Source organism: Caretta caretta, chromosome 1 (assembly GCF_965140235.1).
Source record: "Caretta caretta isolate rCarCar2 chromosome 1, rCarCar1.hap1, whole genome shotgun sequence".
Classification (NCBI taxonomy): Eukaryota; Metazoa; Chordata; order Testudines; family Cheloniidae; genus Caretta; species Caretta caretta.
Window position 1 is genome coordinate 10,800,351 of NC_134206.1, and position 18,433 is coordinate 10,818,783.

The following is an 18,433-nucleotide window of genomic DNA, read 5'->3' on the forward strand; positions in this document are numbered from 1 at the left end:
TAAAAGTTATTATTATATTATTTATTTGTATGATGATAGTGCCTAGGAGCACCAGTCAAGGACCAGCACCCCATTGTGTTACGTGTTGTCTAAACACAGAACAAAAAGGTGGTCCCATCTGTTTGCTCTTCATGTGTGGAGAAATCAAAGTAAGATGATATCAGAGTTCAGGGCAACTGCAACTGTATTCCCACTCCATGGTTTAGCAAGGGCACCCGCTCTCAGGCTTTCAGCTCCCCAGCCATGGCCTCTTTTGTGCAGAGACACACATCTCACTCCCTCCTAACTAGCGTATTTCCAGGCTGTACAGTTCTTTGCTTACACTGTGAATTCCTCAGCAAGTCAGACCGCCTGAGCAGGCTTCCTTTGCTTTTCTCCTCAGAAGCTATAAACAGAATAATTTCACATGGTTTTAAGTTACTACACAGCCCTTTCTAAGCAAGCACATTTATTCTTAAGGTGAAAGCATTACAGAGAAAACATATTACAAACAATAAAGAACCTACACTCATTCTAATAAGCTTATCAGAGATCACCACCATCATCTCCACAAAGGCTCTGGTTGGTGTCAGTCCTTCCAACCCTTCCCTAAGGATTGGGGCCCTTCCTTTAGACAGAAGGTGCTGTCCATTTGCTGGATCAGAAGGAAGGCCCTGACTCATTTTAGACTCAGGCTCTTTATCCAAAAGTCCTTTCTTTGTCAATTGGTTCTCTAGAAAATCCAGTTTGAACCAGTATATGCGAGCCTCTCCAGGGGATGGTACCTCTTGGGAGGTATTACAACCTGAGTGAATTTGCTTAATCGCTCTTCACTGTTTTTAGTTCCTGGAGGGTAGTGAAAGAAATCAGAAGTGTATTCCACACCCTATGGTCCACCCAGCAAAGGCCTGATTATCTTTGACTTAAGATGTGGTAAAAGGAACTCAACTGTGGATGGTGTTTGAGCACAGATGTCAGGGAAGAGTGTTAAATATTAAGGGCCTAGTTCCCCAGAAGGAAGTGTGACTGAGAAGTAACTAAAATATTTTAAGAGCTCTGAGATGTCATCATGTCACCAGGGCCTGATGAAATGCATCCTAGAATACTCAAGGAGCTGACAGAGAAGATATCTGAGTCATTAGCAAATATCTTTGAAAAGTCATGGAAGACAGGAGAGATTCCAGAGGACTGGAAAAGGGCAAATATAGTGCCAATCTATGAAAAGGGAAATAAGAACAACTCGGGGAATTACAGACCAGTCAGCTTAATTTCTGTACCTGGAAAGATAATGGAGCAAGTAATTAAGTAATCAATTTGCAAATATCTATAAGATAATATGGTGATAAGTAACAGTCAGCATGGATTTGCCAAGAACAAATCATGTCACACCATCCTGATATCTTTCTTTGACAGGGTAACAAGCCTTGTGGATAGGGGGGAAGCGGTAGACATGGTATATCTTGACTTTAGTAAAGCTTTTGATACTGTCTTGCATGACCTTCTCAAAAACAAAACTAGGGAAATGCAACCTAGATGGAGCTACTATAAGGCGGATACATAACTGGTTGGAAAACCGTTCCCAGTCATGCTGAGCTTGAGCTGATGGCTAGTCACCCACGAGGAGATGTCAGAGAGACAAGGGAAATTTTAGTTTGGACAGAAGGAGATGGGACTGGAGTAGAGAGTTAGATATTTTAGAGAGTAAACACCAGAACTGAAATGGTAATCTGGTAAGGATCTCAATCATGCTATATACAGAGGTCAGACCAGATCCCTACTTTTATGCAATTATCCCCTGCTGATACATCCAAGGGTCATGTTTGCTCTCTCAGCCACTGCTTCACTCTGGGAACTCATATTCAATTGGTTATCCACCATGACTGCTAAGTCCTTTTCTCAGCCACTGCTTTCCAAAGTACAGTCTCCCACTTTGATGTATGATCTTAATTTAGGTTTCAGAGTAACAGCCGTGTTAGTCTGTATTCGCAAAAAGAAAAGGAGTACTTGTAGCACCTTAGAGACTAACCAATTTATTTGAGCATGAGCTTTCGTGAGCTACAGCTCACTTCAATTTAGTTGTACTAAAATGGATGTTGTTCAGGTGAGCCCAAATTATCATGTGATCCAAATGGCTTTGTAAAACTGACATGTCCTTTTCATTATTTATCACTCCACCAATTCGGGTGTCATCTGCAAACTTTCCCAGCTATGATTGTATGGTCTCTTCCAGATCATTGATAAACATATCAAATAGCACAGAACCAAGAACAGAGCCTGCTGGTAGAAATTCCCCCCACTGGATGATGATTTCCCATTCCCTCCTACAGGAGACAGTGAGCCTCATGGGGAGAGCCCTGGGTTGGGCCACAGGAGACATGGGTTCTATTCTTGGTTCTGCCATTGGTCTGTGGGGTAACCTTGGGCAAGTGACTTCACTTAGATTCTCCCTCTGTAAAATGGAGACATGATGCTTACTTCCTTTGTAAAGTGCTTTGAGATCTACTGATGAAAGATAACATGAAAAAACAGGGAATTATTTTTTACAATTACATTTTGAGATCTAACAGTTACCATTTAATCCATTTACTATGTTCTGCATTGACTGGAAGGTGTTGAAATATTATCACGGATATTTGGATCTTAACTCTCTTGCTCTTGTTTCTGTTCCCAAGGTTCTGTGAACATCCCTGGGGCAATGGTTGGAATAGTGGCAGGTGGAGCCATCATGAAGAAGTTCCAAATGACTCTGAAACAGTGTGGCATCATGTGTGTCATCGGCATGCTCCTCTGTGTGATCTTTGCCTTTCCCCTCCTCTTCCTGGGCTGCCCTACACAGAAAGTTGCTGGCCTTAACTACAGACGAAGGTACCACTCGTAAATATAGACCATAAGGTTGGCCCTCGGACACATTTTCATTGACTGACTGATTGATTTATAAACTGTCCCTTTCCACGTGCACTGCACAAAGTTTACACAGGAATTAAACCAAAAAAAAATCCATGAAAAGGTCACAAACCCCACAAGTTTAATTAACTTTATCACAAATAATTCAAAATCAAAAATTCGTACTGGAAAATGCTTGACTCATCATTCACTGGTTGATAATTTACGAAGATGTTAACATGGAGAGAATATTTTTGAAATAATGGCCACCTCTCTACATGCTGAAATGCAGGCAGACCCTTACCCTCTATTAAGAAAAAGAGACCCCTGGTAGGAGGCAAGTTTTGACTACTCAGTGTGTGGACTGTAGTTTAGAGCAGAAGGAACCTGCTCACACACAGTGATACTAAAGAAGAAAATATGAATTCTGAATTGGGAATTTTTTACTTTTACATATTCCTGATGTGGTACCATTAGTTCTCATGAGCTGCTAAGTTCCACTTGCATGGGGTGGTAATAGCAGGAGAAATATATGGCACGAATATAAGTGGCTGCATGCTTTGTTCATGGCCAGACTTTCAAACTTTTGAGAGTTTTTTTTTTAGAGGTACAGGAATTAATCTATGGAAATTATATTTTCTGTGGGTTTGGCAGAGTCCACAAATTCACACTTTCAGTGTTAAGCAAGCAAGCTCTTGTTCTCTAATATCTACATATATATGGTATGCTACATAAACCCACAATGTATATATTAATATACTCTGAAACCTATATTAATATAGTCATATCTTTCCTTCTACTGTAGCTCTGGTGATGGACAACACTCTTTTGAATGTAACAGTAAATGCAACTGCCTCGATAAGGCCTATAACCCTATATGTGGGGCTGATGGGATTGAATACATCTCTCCATGTTTTGCTGGCTGTGAAGTTGTAAACTCTGATGTGGTTGAAAATAAAGTTCTGGTGAGTAAAGTTTTTTTTCTTCACTCAGCACTAAAGCCCTGACTTCGCATTGGTAATGAGTCAGAGTCCAAGGCAAAGATCAATGCTGATAATTCAGTGATACTGTTTAGATCCTCTGTGTAGCAAGAAAATCTTTGGCCAGATCTACACTAAGAAGTTAGGTCAACCCAGCTCTCCCTGAGCAGCATAGTTAAGTGCCCTGGTGTAGACAGTGCTAAGTGGATGGAAAAAAATCTTTTATTATCCAGCTACCACCTCTCAGAGAGCTACTACCCCTTTCCCGTCACTGTAGTGAGTGTCTGCAGAGGTGCAGCAGCAGCGGTGCGGTTGTGTTGTTGTAGTGGTTTAAGTGTAGACATAGCCTCCATCTTTACTGTGAATTGGACTCTCCCATGCCTCCTAGATGCCATCTCTTTGCATCACTGCTGAAAGTCGTGCTGACAGAGGACAAATGGAAAGTCCCAGGAAACTCTTGGCAGAGCTGTATCCTCTTAAGCACTCTCCAGTGTTTTGCTGAAATTTGTAGTTCAATGCCTTGTTCGGGGCAATACTTCTGCAAGTATAGCATTCAAAATGACAGTGAACAATGAGTTTTCAGAAAGATCAGGCAAGCAAAGTATGTTTCCCACTTCTACTGCTTTTAATCAGCTCAGGTTTTGCTATTGGGGCCTTTATTTAATCTTTAATATAGTCTATGCTTTTCAAAGGCACCCACTGGTTTTTGGCAGTCACAGTGCCAGGGTTTGCTGTGCTCACCTCACAAGTCGTCCCTTAAAAGGGCCCTTTTCATAATTGTGTTTTCTTGTAGTGTAACTACACTATGGGATGGCCATAAATAGATATAGAGAGCTTTGGTAATGCAGTGGGGACCATGGTGTACGAGCTAGTGATGCACTCATATCATAATGGGGTTAGTGCCCAGAGGTGGATAGGTTTGGTAATGGTGTCAGCAGTGGCTGAAAGTTGTTACCATCTGATGGCTGAGCAGTGGCTCATGAGAAATGAGTTGTTATTATTATTATGTATTTGTATAATTGTAGCACGTAGGAGTTCCAGTCAACTAACAAAATCATCCAAAGCACAGGACTTGGTGGTGATGGGGGACTTCAACTACCCAGACATCTGTTGGGGAAATAACACAGCAGGGCACAGATTATCCAACAAGTTCTTGGAATGTATTGGAGACAAGTTTTTATTTCAGAAGCTGGAGAAAGCTACTAGGGGAGAGGCTGTTCTAGGTTTGATTTTGTTCTAGATTTGATTTTGACAAAGAGGGAGGAGCTGGTTGAGAATTTGAAAGTGGAAGGCAGCTTGGGTGAAAGTGATCATGAAATGGTAGATTTCATGATTCTAAGGAATGTAGGAGGGAGAACAGCAAATAAAGATAATGGATTTCAAGAAGGCAAACTTTAGCAAACTCAGGGAGATGGTAGGTAAGATCCCATGGGAAGCAAGTCAAAAATAATTGAAGACAGTTGGCAGTTTTTCAAAGAGACATTATTAAGGTCACAAGAGCAAACTATCCCACTGCATTGGAAAGATAGGAATTATGGCAAGAGACCCCCCTGGCTTAACCAGGAGATCTTCAATGATCTAAAAATCAAAAAAGAGTCCTACAAAAAGTGAAAACTAAGTCAAATTACAAAAGATGAATGTAAACAAATAACGCAAGTATGTAGGGACAAAATTAGAAGGGCCAAGGCACAAAATGAGATCAAGCAAGCTAGAGACATAAAGGGTAGCAAGAAAACATTTTACAAATACATTAGAAGCAAGAGGAAGTCCAAAGACAGGATAGGACCGTTACTCAATGGAGGGTGGGGGGAAACAATAACAGAAAATGTGGAAATGGCAGAGGTGCTTAATGACTTCTTTTTTTTCGGTTTTCACCAAGAAGGTTGGTGGTGATTGGACATCTAACATAGTGAATGCCAGTGAAAATGAGGTAGGATCAGAGGCTAAAATAGGGAAAGAACAAGTTAAAAATTACTTAGACAAGTTAGATGTCTTCATGTCACCAGGGCCTGATGAAATGCATCCTAGAATACTCAAGGAGATGACTGAGGAGATATCTGAGTCATTAGCGATTATCTTTGAAAAGTCATGGAAGATGGGAGAGATTCCAGAGGACTGGAAAAGGGCAAATACAGTGCCAATCTATAAAAAGGGAAATAAGAACAACCCGGGGAATTACAGACAAGTCATCTTAATTTCTGCACCTGGAAAGATAATGGAGCAAGTAATTAAGTAATCAATTTGCAAATATCTATAAGATAATACGGTGATAAGTAACAGTCAGCATGGATTTGACAAGAACAAATCATGTCACACCATCCTAATATCTTTCTTTGACAGGGTAACAAGCCTTGTGGATAGGGGGGAAGCAGTAGACATGGTATATCTTGACTTTAGTAAAGCTTTTGATACTGTCTTGCATGACCTTCTCAAAAACAAAACTAGGGAAATGCAACCTAGATGGAGCTACTATAAGGTGGATGCATAACTGGTTGGAAAACCATTCCCAGACAGTAGTTATCAGTGGTTCACAATCATGCTGGAAGGGCATAATGAGTGGGGTCCCACAGGGATCAGTTCTGGGTCTGGTTCTACTCAATATCTTCATCAATTATTTAGATAATGGCATAGAGAGTACACTTATAAAGTTTGTGGATGATACCAAGCTGGGAGGGATTGCAAGTGATTTGGAGGATAGGATTATAAATCAAAATGATCTGGACAAACTGGAGAAATGGTCTGAAGTAAATAGGATGAAATTCAATAAGGACAAATGCAAAGTACTCCACTTAGGAAGGAACAATCAGTTGCACACATACAAAATGGTAAATTACTGTCTAGGAAGGAGTACTGTGGAAAGAGATCTAGGGGTCAGAATGGACCACAAGATAAATATGAGTCAACAGTGTAACACTGTTGCAAAAAAAAGCAAACATCATTCTGGGATGTATTAGTAGGAATGTTGTAAGCAAGACACGAGAAGTAATTCTTCCGCTCTACTCCAGTTCTGAGTGCCACATTTCAGGAAAGATGTGGGGAAATTGGAGAAAGACCAAAGAAGAGGAAGAAAAATTATTAAAGGTCTAGAAATAATGACATATGAGGGAAGATTGAAAAAGTTGGGTTTGGTTAGTATGGAAAAAAGAAGAGGGGACATGATAACAGTTTTCAAGTAAATAAAAGGTTGTTACAAGGAGGAGGGAGAATTGTTCTTCCTAACCTCTGAGAACAGGACAAGAAGCAATGGGCTTAATTTGCAGCAAGGGCAGTTTATATTGGATATTAGGAAAAAATTCCTAACGGTCAGAGTGGTTAAGCACTGGCATAAATTGCTTCGGGAGATTGTGGAATCTTCATCACTGGAGATTTTTGAGAGCACGTTAGACAAACACCTGTCCGGGATGGTCTAGATAATACTTAGTCTTGCCATAAGTGCAGGGCACTGGACTAGATGACCTCTAGGTCCCTTCCAGTCCTACGATTCTAACTATTTATTTGTATAATGGTAGCACCTAGGAGTTCCAGTCGTGGATTGGGACCCCATTGTGTTGGTGGTAACAATCCAGTTCTTAAGTGGAGAAATTGGACATTATTACATAATGGTTGGCGCGTCTCGTGGCTGTCTCAGCAAAGAAGCCAGAGATTCAATGGGATGGCAACTGAGCTCGCCAGGCCAAGACAAAGGCAGTCTGGCTGAGGAGGCCTGCGTTGCTGCCGCCTGTACCATACCCCTCTATGGATAACTAGAGGAATTCAGTCTAGCAATTTTCTCCAGCACTAACGGCTTGATCCAATTCTCAGAGGGCTCACTGGGAGCTGGTTAAGATCCTAGATTCACTTCATTCTTAATTCGCACCAAGTTTTTTTACTGGCATGTTTTTGGAGCAGCAGTGGAAAGTGTTGCTTAGCACTACAATGATATGACCATTGGTAAAAATCTAGAAACATACAAAACATCCGCGGGATAGCAAGGTGGGGAGTGGTTTGGTTTTTTTAGAGTGATGACGAACTGAGCCAACAAGCCAAAATAATAGTTAAACAGGCTTTCTCTCAGTGACCTTTGGCAGCTGCAGAACCTGATTCTCACCCATTAGTTCTTTGATAGTCAGGATTACCCTATTCACTGTTCAAAGCCTGAAATCAGTGACTTATTGACTGGAGTGGACTGCACTGACCAGAAAATTACAGGTTTCAGATTATAAAAATTACAAAATATAAAATTTTCTCACATAATCTGCTCACAGTAACTTCCTCCTTTCTCTAGCCCAAGATGACCAAGATAACTGTAATCCATGGCATTTAACACCCAGTGGAAAACTCTACCAACAATACCGTCACCCTTCTGCAGAGCTATAGTAGATGTTGGGGTCTTACCAGTCAGTTTCCCATTAGAGGAGAAATCAGTGTCATGGAGTCTGCGTATTTCCTTAATATAACTTGTTTTATTTACACTGTGTATACCAGTTTTTGAACAAATAATAATACAAATAAACTATCGTAATCATTATAAACCAAACCAAATACATACATAATGTAAAACATTATGAGTCCATTTTAAAGAAGTAGCATTCCCCCTCCTCCTACCACAGTGTACACACACAGAGGATAGGGACTGAATTTACACCCTTTTTGAAGGTGTTCCTCTCAACAAATAAATGTCCTGCCAGAGCATACTCCTGAATATGGTTGGTTTTAGGTTTCTGCTTTGCAGGAACACTGTGTCCTGCCCCAAGCTTCCTCCGCCCCTGAAAGCCTTCAAATACTTTTACGTTCTGGGTTGGTGCTCATAAGATGCACCCATGTATTATTTGTATTACAGTAGAATCCAGATGCCCCAAACACCATGAGGGCCCCATTTTACTGGTGCTGTACAAACACATGAGCAAACACCAGCTATTAAAACCAGCAATAGCACTTCCTGCAGCACTTGGGGGTGCGGGGGGGGAGGGAGAGTTACGGCTCCGTCCAACCGTGGACATATCTTGACCCAGTGTAGCTTGGGAGATCTTAAGTACTTCAGGGCATGGATTGTCTCTTACTGTGTGTTTGTCTAGTCCCCAGCACTATACCAACACATAGTAAAATGGGCATTATATGTAACCATGACAATGAGATGAGTGCAGACAATGCCATGGCTACTAAAACTGAACTATGCTCCTTACGTGCCTATTAAAGAGTTACTCACCCAGCTTTCCACAGAACAACTTCAGTCTCTTTTTGGTTTGGATTCACCATAGTCCCTGCCAGAATCTCCTGTTTCCTGAAGATTAAAACTAACTCCCATCTGTCACACCGCACGTGGTCTTGCTGCTCGTTAACCTAGATAACAGAGTTTGTTGCACGGCAGCCACCCAAGACACAAAGTCATCTAGATAAAAGCTCAGATAAAGCCGAACTTTACTCTTCCCACATCCCAGCAGTATAGCGTAGTTATTGGTTCCAAATTCTCTGCTCAGAGAAATGGCTAAATTGCTGCAGGAAAAATAAACACGGTTATTACATTTTATGGTATTCCCCAAGCACAAGCTTTCATGGGTGTAATTATGTTTTTGTTACTGTTTCCATTGCCAACCCTGCAGTGTATATGGCTATGGCACTGTGATGCCTTTTATTTCATAGAATCATAGAATCATAGAATATAAGGGGTGGAAGGGACCCCAGAAGGTCATCTAGTCCAACCCCCTGCTCGAAGCAGGACCAATTCCCAGTTAAATCATCCCAGCCAGGGCTTTGTCAAGCCTGACCTTAAAAACCTCTAAGGAAGGAGATTCTACCACCTCCCTAGGTAACGCATTCCAGTGTTTCACCACCCTCTTAGTGAAAAAGTTTTTCCTAATATCCAATCTAAACCTCCCCCACTGCAGCTTGAGACCATTACTCCTCGTTCTGTCATCTGATACCATTGAGAACAGTCTAGAGCCATCCTCTTTGGAACCCCCTTTCAGGTAGTTGAAAGCAGCTATCAAATCCCCCCTCGTTCTTCTCTTCTGCAGGCTAAACAATCCCAGCTCCCTCAGCCTCTCCTCATAACTCATGTGTTCCAGACCCCTAATCATTTTGGTTGCCCTTCGCTGGACTCTCTCCAATTTATCCACATCCTTCTTGAAGTGTGGGGCCCAAAACTGGACACAGTACTCCAGATGAGGCCTCACCAATGTCGAATAGAGGGGAACGATCACGTCCCTCAATCTGCTCGCTATGCCCCTACTTATACATCCCAAAATGCCATTGGCCTTCTTGGCAACAAGGGCACACTGCTGACTCATATCCAGCTTCTCGTCCACTGTCACCCCTAGGTCCTTTTCCGCAGAACTGCTGCCTAGCCATTCGGTCCCTAGTCTGTAGCTGTGCATTGGGTTCTTCCGTCCTAAGTGCAGGACCCTGCACTTATCCTTATTGAACCTCATCAGATTTCTTTTGGCCCAATCCTCCAATTTGTCTAGGTCCTTCTGTATTCTATCCCTCCCCTCCAGCGTATCTACCACTCCTCCCAGTTTAGTATCATCCGCAAATTTGCTGAGAGTGCAATCCACACCATCCTCCAGATCATTTATGAAGATATTGAACAAAACCGGCCCCAGGACCGACCCTTGGGGCACTCCACTTGATACCGGCTGCCAACTAGACATGGAGCCATTGATAACTACCCGTTGAGCCCGACAATCTAGCCAGCTTTCTACCCACCTTGTAGTGCATTCATCCAGCCCATACTTCCTTAACTTGCTGACAAGAATACTGTGGGAGACTGTGTCAAAAGCTTTGCTAAAGTCAAGAAACAATACATCCACTGCTTTCCCTTCATCCACAGAACCAGTAATCTCATCATAGAAGGCGATTAGATTAGTCAGACATGACCTTCCCTTGGTGAATCCATGCTTACTGTTCCTGATCACTTTCCTCTCATGCAAGTGCTTCAGGATTGATTCTTTGAGGACCTGCTCCATGATTTTTCCAGGGACTGAAGTGAGGCTGACTGGCCTGTAGTTCCCAGGATCCTCCTTCTTCCTTTTTTTAAAGATTGGCACTACATTTCCTGTCTCCTGCACCATTACATTTCTAAGAACTTCTCCTGTGGGCAGGGCAGGCAGCCATTTTGTTCTCGGAGGTGCTGCTGCCCAGTTCAGAGGAGCCAGATACACAGTACTCTCTTCTGGGGACTGTATTCCTTCATTCTGCTTTTTTTCCTACTGTAAGATAAAAGCTTTCGCAGGCTGAAAGCGTATGTTTTGCCACTTGTGTATGAAAGCAAACTCAACTTGCATCAGGGCTTCTCAAACTTTGCCCAAAGTGAAGGCTGCACTGACCTATTGCCAACAGCCTGAGGACCACCACCCATTCTCCTCACATGGAGCAGATTACATTCTTATTTTTCACACAGGGGTGCAGGCTGCAGGAAATACCGGCCCGACCTTCCCAGCATCACCTATGGATTGTGAATTGTTGGCTATTTATAACATAAGCATATAACCATGCCCAGTAACAGTAGGGTAAACTATTAAGAGAGTTACAGAGACCAGAGTTAGTCTGAAGAAACCAGTGTGGTGTGTGCCTGGGAACGGGTGATGATAATGGTAGCACTGATACTCCTTGGTATCTAAAGGACTCCCTGTGCTGGAGCTGGTGTGGGGTGTATGGAAACACTTCCATTCAGGACTCTGAGGCACAGCATAGAATTCACTGCCCAGGAGGCTGGGGGCGTTCGAGTGGCGTTAAGCCATCTTTGCACTCTCCCAATCATGAGCTGCCCCAGGGCCTGTGGAGGCCCGCAGCAGAACTTTGGCAGCCCTGGGGACCAGCTGAAGTTAGAGTAGCCTCCTGGAGCTGCCCTATAGGGTGCAGCACTGCCTGGAGTTTCCCTGTTCAAACATACATCTCCTGCCCCCAGCCCTGCTCTGAGCATGCCTTCTACATCAGAGCTTGTGAGGAGGTCCTCAGAAGGTAGCCTTATGGCTGTCTTCTGCAGTCAGTCCTGCACTGAAGGAATTCTCCTCCAGCTCAATGTGGGACTTTTAGGACATCTTATGTCATTCTGGCCCTTCTGTGTGATGTATGGGGATGGGAGGGAAGATGGGGCTCTAACCCCTTGAGTAGTGGTTTGGTGGTGTGTACTAATAAGGACCTGTATGAGAGACCTCCCAATACTGTCCACATGTAACTTAATCATGTCCCCAGAGCTGAGATATTAGTGTGCCAACTCCCACTGTACCCCCACATTCACATACTAGATAAACAATCTGAACCTGACAGGGGCAAGAAAGATGTGTTTCCTCCTCTGAGAGAAAAAGCAACAAAACGTTGAATACCAACAAGTCCCAGCTAGCAAAAGGAGGGACACACAATATGCACAGGTTGATGTGACCTATTTTCTCATTTGAGAACTCAATTGCCAGATATTACCACTGAGTAATATTATTTGACATCCAGAGATGAAAGGATTTGCGGTTGGCTGCCCGCCAGAGCAGGAGCCTGGCTGCTACTCACTCCCACAACCCGCAGAGCAGGTTTCAGAGGTTTGGTGAAATTCTTTTTCGAGTCATGACTGTGAAACACACGTTATGGTAGCAGGATTTTCTAAACCAGGGTTTATGTAATCTGAAAAGGCTCCCAAAGGCAGCTCTGTGCTGTGTTAAAACACCTATGTGTACAAATTGGGTAGCATACGTATTTCACAGCTACTCTCTGTTGGAAGGATTCAGACCTGCTCAGATATCTGTGGCTGTATTGCCCTTTAGTAGTTAGAGGCTTTGAAATGAATCTGTGGTCACCCACTGCCGTGAAGTCACAACCGAATGAAAGGAAAGGAGCATGGTCTTGTTTGGAGCACGTGCATGGGAGACAGGTGTCTTAGGGTTGTATTCCTGACTCTGCCGTGACTTTGGGCAAGTCATCTAAACTCTTTATGACCCAGCTTCCTTATAAAACAGACACAGTAATACCTCACTCAAGGTGGCTTTAATTAACCTTAACTAATTACTGTTTGTAGAAGTGCAGAGTGTTATCTTCTAAAAGAAAATCACACACTCAACTGTCTGTTGAACTCAAACTGAAAAGACTGCAGGGCTCAGATTAATACATATGGCCCCAGGAAGCCAAGACATTTCAAACCTGGTGCTGACATCACACATTCATGTGCTACAGACCACAAATATATTTACCCAATAAATCACACACACACTTGGGGAGGCCACTTCCACTTGAGTTAAAGGAGCACTTCCTTAGCTGGCTATTGACATAGTGAGATTTCCTGTTTTGCTAAGTTAGCACAGGTGGAAAGACTGGTGTCCCAAAGAGTTTACAATCTAACTAGACAAGATAAACAGCACACAACCAAAATGCCAGAGGTGCAAGTCTTTCTTGTTAAGGCTTGTCTACATTACCCGCTGGATCCACGGGCAGTGATCAATCCAGCGGGGGTCAATTTATCACGTCTAGTCTAGATGCGATAAATCGACCGCCAAGTGCTCTCCCGTTGACTCTGGTACTCCACCAGGGCGAGAGGCGCAGGTGGAGTTGACAGGAGAGCGTCAGCTGTTGACTTACCACAATGAAGATACCGTGGTAAGTAGATCTAAGTACGTCAACTTCAGCTACATTAGTCATGTAGCTGAAGTTGCGTAACTTGGATCGATTCCCCCCCTTAGTGTGGACCAGGCCTTAGTGACAATCTACAATCGATAAATGTAATCTAAAGCATTTTAACACTGATCTACACCATGCCTCAGAACATCTGCTTTTTTTTCTAAACAAAAGCAGTTGGCCCAGATGGAAACGCCTCTTGTTCTCATGGAGAACGTCGGGTAAGTGCAGAGGGTGATGTGCACACGTTGTTTGTTGCCCTTTTGCCAGTATGGGTGAGACACTTTGGGCATTCACCCAGACCAGTAGCGGTTGTGTCACCACCCGCCCTTTGACCCTGGATGCTTCTGTGCTGTGTAGCTTTGGTTCAGAGCCCTGGCAGCCTGCTCCCAGCACGCTGAACTCAGCCTGGCTTCCACCAGCCTGGTTACTCCTTGCAGGGTGACATCAACAGCCCCTCCAGACCCGAGTCTCCCCAGAACTGTCTCCTTTGAAGTGCTCAGCCCCTCTCACTGTAGCACTCACAAAACCTTATGAAGTTTGTTGCTTCTTTTAAGAGAGTTCACAGCATGAGCTTATTAGTTTGGCCAAGGATTTTACTCCTCAGTTTGAAACACAGCCCTGAGTTGGTTTTGTCATAAAACAGGATTACGCTTATGAACGCAGAACAGACATCTAGGTGATACCAAAACGGACAGAATTGAGATAGAAATGGTTACAAACAAAGCATAAAAAATAGACTGCCGAGACTAAAACCTCACTGAACAACCTCGAGTCATTTGGTCAAAGTCGTTTTCTCCCCACAGTTGTTCTTCCAGCATGGCTGGCCAGGTCTTAGCCAGGATCGAACACAGAGCTCAAAGCACTTGGTTTCTTTGTCTCTTCAAGTGACGGATGCCAAATGGCTTTCTCTCTCTGCTCCTATCCTCAAAGTTTATCTTTGTTTTCAAGGGCTCAGCTTGCTGTGTCCACCAGGGAGCTGACGCCGTGTTAACTTTTGCAGTCTCCTCTTCCCCGCTGTGAGAGTTAAGTGGCTATCTCCCCCACGCACTAGGTTGTGAGCTTTGTTTACCTTTTATGTAAATGTACTTCCCCTGTCTCTTTGCTCAGTTTACGCTGGAGACACATTCAAGCAGGCAGGACCACATCCCTTTGTCTAGGGCAGGATGACTTAAGCCCTACCTGCCACACAAATTTTAAGGACATATTTCCAGTCCATAGATATAGTTTTCTGTATAGCATCTGTACATATGCCACTCAGTAGTGTTAATCAGCAGTGTATTACCAGTTTGTATATCATACCTTGCATGACACCTTTTAGATGCAGATTATAACAATGGTGAGTTGGGGTATACTGAGCTGGTCAGGCCAGCTGAGACTCACTGCTAAATACCAGGGAGCCCTTTGTCTTCTGGCATTGGGGTGCTCTAGGGATCACAGTAGGTTTGTCACATTTCTTTCTGGCGCATGTGAAATGTCTTTAACAAGCTCCAGCGAGTGCCAACAGCTTTCTTAAACATGCTTCTATAGCAGTGGATGCAGTGAACATGTCACCTCTTGTTCAACATCCTCCCCTTGTGGGCAGAGAGAGGAGTGAATGTACAATACACCTTGGCTCTGACTTATGGGTGCCACGTACATTTGGTTTCACAGCTATGCTGTCGACATCAGGAAGCAGCAGATAAAAATCTCACTAGCCCACAGTGGAGCTAGTCCCATTTTTAGTTGAATGCTCTCTTAAAACCTGGAGTATCAATCATTATGACCCCTGCTCTGTACGATAACAAGAATGATCCTGCATTTATATAGGGCCTTCCTTCTACATGGGACCCAAATCACTTCACAAACATCATTAATTCTACAGACTATGAGGCAGATCAGGGCGAGAGTTCTGGGAGCTCGCTCTGTAACTGCCCTTTGTGCCAGTATCACCGTGATTGGTCAAACCCTGGTTTAGTGCACGTGAGCAAAACTCCCTCTACCGGTAACCCTTTGCAACTAACAGCCTGGAACTCACTCGTGACTGGGACTCGATCTCCTGTGGACCTAAGGTCTCAGGACAAACTTGACTTAGAGATGCCATGTGGGATGGGGCATCCAGGCCTCACAACGGCGAGGCGCCAGGAGGTTAATGAGGGCTTATGGATCCAGCTGGCCCACCCTGCTACACATGTAGCAGATGTCAGGAGTGGAGAGGAGAGGTAAAAGGAGGAGAGCAGCTAAGTTTGGGGCTGACCAGGAAGGGGAGCAGAGCTCTGCTTCTCCCTTCGTGAGAGAAGCCTGCTTTCAGCCAAGTGTCTGTGACAGCTTACTGCCAAGATGAGCCTCCTAATGGATGGGAGGACTGGGCCCAGGAAGACAGGCTAAACAGACTGGCTGCACGAAGACAAGCCCTGAGTAGAAAGGTGGGGTCCTGCTGAAGACGTCTCAGACAACCCTGGTTTTGAGTCCATAGAATTCCTTTATTTTTGGACTTCAGTACCCCAGAAGGATGGGACTCAAGTGTGCCTGAGCTGGAAGGCTAAAGCATCACTGCCCTGGACCCTTGAGAAGTGACAGCCGACTGTCGGAGACCCTGTTGTGGGGGGCCACAAGGGGCACCACAGAGGTAGGCCCTGTCACACAGTGATTTACAGTCTCCAGTCAAGACTCCTTCTAGAGGCTGTCCCCAGTCAAGATCACAGCTTGCTACATACTAACAACTGACGGAATTGTTCCTTTAGCTGAAGTAATTGATATGCGGATGGCTCTGTGAGGGGAGCCTGCAGAGCAGCTGTCTGTGCTGTACCTGTTTTGTGAATACACATCTCAGCCACAGGCTGTAAATCCAGTCCCTTTCACAAGCTCTCCCTTCACTCTCTGTTTGTTTAAAGGTCTATTTTAAAGAATGAGCTCCTTGTAACATCAAAGTCAGTAGAGACTAAAAATAGAGAAACTGGAAAAATCTATATCCCATGCCCACAATCTGTTCTCTTCACTAACAATATGTTGGTTATTTTTGTCCCTCTCTCAAAGGTGAGGCTTTGCATTCTCCCCCATCCCCCAGCCCAAGCAGCGCTTTCTAATTTAATATTTCATTCAGTTTGGGTTTAGTGAAAGCAAGCGATTAATGGCCATGGCTAGAACCAGGCACAGTGGGAACATGCAGACAAGCCTCTCAAAGTTACCCACTCCAACCCTGACAGCGGCCTTCAGCCCTGACCTGCGGGAGTCTTGTTCACACCCCAGGCCTAAGCACTGACTGACAGCTATGCTGCATCTGGTGCTTTTGTGATGTATTTATCTTGTATTCTTTTGGTTTAGACATAAGATGACACTCTAACCAAGAGCTGCCCGCGTCCATGATCCTGGAACAGAGATGGAAATTAATAGGATCAAATTCATGCCATTATGCTGTATAACAAAAGATTTTGCATTCCATCCAAAGTAAATAAATAGCCAACCCCCATGCTCTATTAGTAGAAATTCCCTCCAGCTCTGGGATAAGAGATCCCTCCATTCTGAATGACAGTCACTCATCGCAGCCTGCTGGGCCCTCTCTGAAAAAAAGGAACAAAAGCATTCCAAGCCAGGGATTGCAGATGTGCTAGGAACACCTCATGGTCAATGGTGTCTAAGGCAGTTGACAGATCTAATAAAATCAGAATGGATATCTTATTCTTGTGTGTGAAGAAGTTCATTTGCAAACTGTGCTGGGATCTACCAACTTAAGGAATCAGGTCACAAATGAATTTAAGGTTCTGAGGGCCATCAACTTCACAGCTTCATTGGCCCATGGATGGGTCTTTGTATAGACCTTTCAGACAGATTGATATAGTTTTGTAAAGCACAGAACTAAAGTGAGGCCATAAAATAGATCAGAGACATCGGTTAACCAGATTAGGTAGAAGTTAAAGGTTACACAGGCAACACAGGGGTATCATTAACACCAAGCCATCCGTATAACTTTAGTGCTTCCTCAAAAAGAAAAGGAGTACTTGTGGCACCTTAGAGACTAACAAATTTATTTGAGCATAAGCTTTCATGAGCTACAGCTCACTTCATCGGATGCATTCAGTGGAAAATACAGTGGGGAGATTTATATACACAGAGAACATGAAACAATGCGTGTTACCATACACACTGTAACGAGAGTGATCACTTAAGGTGAGCTATTACCAGCAGGAGAGAAAAAAAGCCTTTTGTAGTGATAATCAAGGTGGGCCATTTCCAGCAGTTGACAAGAACGTCTGAGGAACAGTGGGGTGGGGGTGAGGGGAATAAACATGGGGAAATAGTTTTACTTTGTGTAATGACCCATCCACTCCCAGTCTTTATTCAAGCCTAAGTTAATTGTATCCAGTTTGCAAATTAATTCCAATTCAGCAGTCTCTTCTTGGAGTCGGTTTTTGACTTCCTGACTCAGTTACAGCATGCTGCTAAAGACACTGGTTCTTTTCTCAAGCTCTGAGAGCAAATTCTTCAGGATACAGAATCCTATTGGCCAGTCCTATTACCATTGCAGTCCACAGCAAAACTCTCATTTCTCTTCAGTTTCTATTCCACTCAGAACGAGAGAAAACCTCCTTTCTGGACAGAGAAATGTTCTCATTCAAGAATGCGTTGGTATATTGAAAGTAGCCTCCAGTATTGATTTCCACCTCTTCACCAATAAGGTTCCAACTTTTATAGGGCATAATTAACTATTCCGTTCTACATAGGTTTTTATAACTAAACTCGTAACCACCTGGAGTTCCATCTGTGGTGTAATGAAAGCACGTTGAACTTGAAATGTTGTCCATAACACTGCATGCTGGAGACAGTAACTGTCATTAGCAATGAGATAGGATCTTGCACATGCTGTTGAAAGTGAAAGATAGGACGCAATTACCTCACTTACAATGATTAAATATTCAAGCACAGCCTTTTCGTCTGAGCCACTCTCTGTTTCGTATGTTTCATGTAGCAGATTGGATAGATAATTTTATTGACTATTTGTAGGTATTTTACTAACTATGTAATTCAAAAGAACCGGT

The 18,433-nt window shown here is 43.5% G+C and overlaps 1 protein-coding gene across 4 annotated transcripts in view; it reads left to right on the top strand.

Annotated features, from left to right (window-relative positions):
* Positions 1-18,433, top strand: part of SLCO2B1 (solute carrier organic anion transporter family member 2B1) — a 97,919-nt gene that overhangs the window by 69,239 nt on the left and 10,247 nt on the right. For all 4 annotated transcript variants that reach the window (XM_048838787.2, XM_048838797.2, XM_075125840.1 and 1 more), the window contains exons 10-11: positions 2,652-2,844; positions 3,668-3,827. In XM_048838787.2, the coding sequence (XP_048694744.1) occupies positions 2,652-2,844; positions 3,668-3,827 (353 nt within the window). The remainder of the gene's footprint in view (positions 1-2,651; positions 2,845-3,667; positions 3,828-18,433) is intronic.